Here is a 2,588-nt window from a genome sequence, read left to right as displayed (position 1 = left end):
TCACAGACGTGTTCAAAGTGTTCACTCACCTTTCTCACAGAGATGTTGTTAGTGCTCACCCACCCGTCTGACATGTTCTTGGTGTTCACCCACCCGTCTGACATGTTCTTGGTGTTCACCCACCCGTCTGACATGTTCTTAGTGTTCACCCACCCGTCTGACGTGTTCTTAGTGTTCACCCACCCTTCAGACATGTTCTTAGTGTTCACCAACCTTTCTCACAGACATGTTCTTAGTGTTCACCCACCCTTCAGACATGTTCTTAGTGTTCACCCACCCGTCTGACATGTTCTTAGTGTTCCCCCACCCGTCTGACATGTTCTTAGTGTTCACCACGCTTCCTATCTTCCTGACAGGCCCTAGAAGCTCTGGGGATCGAAGACCTGTTCTCGAGCCGCAGTGATCTCACCAACTATGTCCGGGGCACCAACCTGAGTGTGAACACCGTCATCCACAAGGCCGTGGTGGAGGTGAACGAGGAGGGCTCCTATGCTGGTGCTGATATCATAGCCCTCTTTATCGATCGGGGCCCTGGACTCAGAGTGTTCAGATGTGACCGCCCCTTCGTCTTCGTCATCAGGGACAACCACACTAACACCATACTCTTCATGGGTGTCTACAGGAAGCCCTAACACCATACTCTTCATGGGTGTCTACAGGTAGCCCTAACACCATACTCTTCATGGGTGTCTACAGGAAGCCCTTATCTTGAGGTTATCTTGAGATGACTTCGGGTCTTTTTTTTTTTAGTGTCCCAGCGGCCCGGTCCTCGACCAGGCCTCCACCCCCAGGAAGCAGCCCGTGACAGCTGACTAACACCCAGGTACCTATTTTACTGCTAGGTAACAGGGGCATAGGGTGAAAGAAACTCTGCCCATTGTTTCTCGCCGGCGCCTGGGATCGAACCCAGGACCACAGGATCACAAGTCCAGCGTGTTGTCCGATCGGCCGACCGGCCCTAACACCATACTCTTCATGGGCGTCTACAGGAAGCCCTAACACCATACTCTTCATGGGCGTCTACAGGAAGCCCTTGCACCATACTCTTTCTTGGGGTGTCTACAGGAAGCCCTAACTCGATACTCTTCCTGGTTGTCTACAGGAAGCCCTAACTCCAGAGACCTTAACTTTGATGTCAAAGAATTATGAACAACTCGCAAACTTAAGTTTCAGACGAGTATATGTTGCTTGAAGAAGTGAAGGATGACGTCTCTTCACAGCAACCGTCATAGACAACACATATATACACACACACACATGTATATACCTGCCTCACACATATTATTCACATTCACACTCTCGTAGGTGTATACTTCCTCTTTCTCTCATAATACATATATGCACATGTATACATCCTCTCTCTACTACAACACTTACTTGTGTCAACACTTTCAAGTGTCAACACTCACTTATGTGAAATCTAGTTAGTGTAAACACTCACTTATGTGAAATCTAGTTAGTGTAAACACTCACTTATGTGAAATCTAGTTAGTGTAAACACTCACTTATGTGAAATCTAGTTAGTGTAAACACTCACTTATGTGAAATCTAGTTAGTGTAAACACTAGTTGTGACAAACATTAGTTAGTGTAAACACTAGCTGTGATAAAAACTAGCTGTGATAAACTCTAGTTAGTGTAAACACTAGTTAGTGTAAACACTAGCTGTGATAAACACTAGTTAGTGTAAACACAAGCTGTGATAAACACTAGATAGTGAAAACACAAGCTGTGATAAACACTAGTTAGTGTAAACACTAGCTGTGATAAACACTAGTTATAGTAAACAATAGCTGTGATAAACACTAGTTAGTGTAAACACGAGCTGTGATAAATACTAGATAGTGAAAACACAAGCTGTGATAAACACTAGTTAGTGTAAACAATTGCTGTGATAAACACTAGTGTAAACACTAGCTGTGATAAACACTAGTTAGAGTAAACACTAGCTGTGATAAACACTAGGAAGTGTAAACACTAGCTGTGATAAACACTAGCAAGTGTAAACACTAACTGTGATAAACACTAGTTATAGTAAACAATAGCTGTGATAAACAAAAGTTAGTGTAAACACTAGCTGTGATAAACACTAGATAGTGAAAACACAAGCTGTGATAAACACTAGTTAGTGTAAACACTAGCTGTGATAAACACTAGTTAAAGTAAACACTAGCTGTGATAAACACTAGGAAGTGTAAACACTAGCTGTGATAAACACTAGAGTAAACATTAGCTGTGATAAACACTAGTTAGTGCAAACAATAGCTCGAGTAAACACTCGTATGTGTAACAGTTAACCGCTGGAGAAGTTCATCTTAGTAAACGTTCACTTATTGTTGTCCTCGAGTTTCATGTTTAATAAAGTATTGTCACAAGTTATTGTTCGTATCTATTTCATCTATTCTATAAGAGAGAATGTCTGTCTGTTCAAAGTTGGCGGTAACAAGGTTGAGGCTACCGTCACCCAAATTAAATTTGCAGAGGGAATGGTCTTGCGTAAGGGATAAACATAGGCTGGTCGGGGTCGCATAAGTCAAAAGAGAACAGCGTGCTAACGCCACCTCCTCCTTCTCTATAGGTTTGGGCACT

General features: G+C 42.9%; 1 protein-coding gene across 1 annotated transcript in view; it reads left to right on the top strand.

The window, feature by feature from the left end:
* The window catches only part of LOC138364307 (leukocyte elastase inhibitor-like), a 58,916-nt gene extending 56,538 nt beyond the window's left edge, over nt 1-2,378 (top strand). Inside the window, exon 6 of the mRNA XM_069323908.1 lies at nt 357-2,378. Coding sequence (XP_069180009.1) covers nt 357-632 — 276 coding nt within the window. The 3' untranslated portion in view covers nt 633-2,378. The remainder of the gene's footprint in view (nt 1-356) is intronic.
* Nucleotides 2,379-2,588: the final 210 nt, after the last annotated feature.

The sequence above is a fragment of the Procambarus clarkii genome, chromosome 13, assembly GCF_040958095.1.
Source record: "Procambarus clarkii isolate CNS0578487 chromosome 13, FALCON_Pclarkii_2.0, whole genome shotgun sequence".
NCBI classification, from domain to species: domain Eukaryota; kingdom Metazoa; phylum Arthropoda; class Malacostraca; order Decapoda; family Cambaridae; genus Procambarus; species Procambarus clarkii.
The sequence above is the reverse complement of the archived record's forward strand: the minus strand, read 5'-3'. Positions and strand labels throughout refer to the sequence as shown.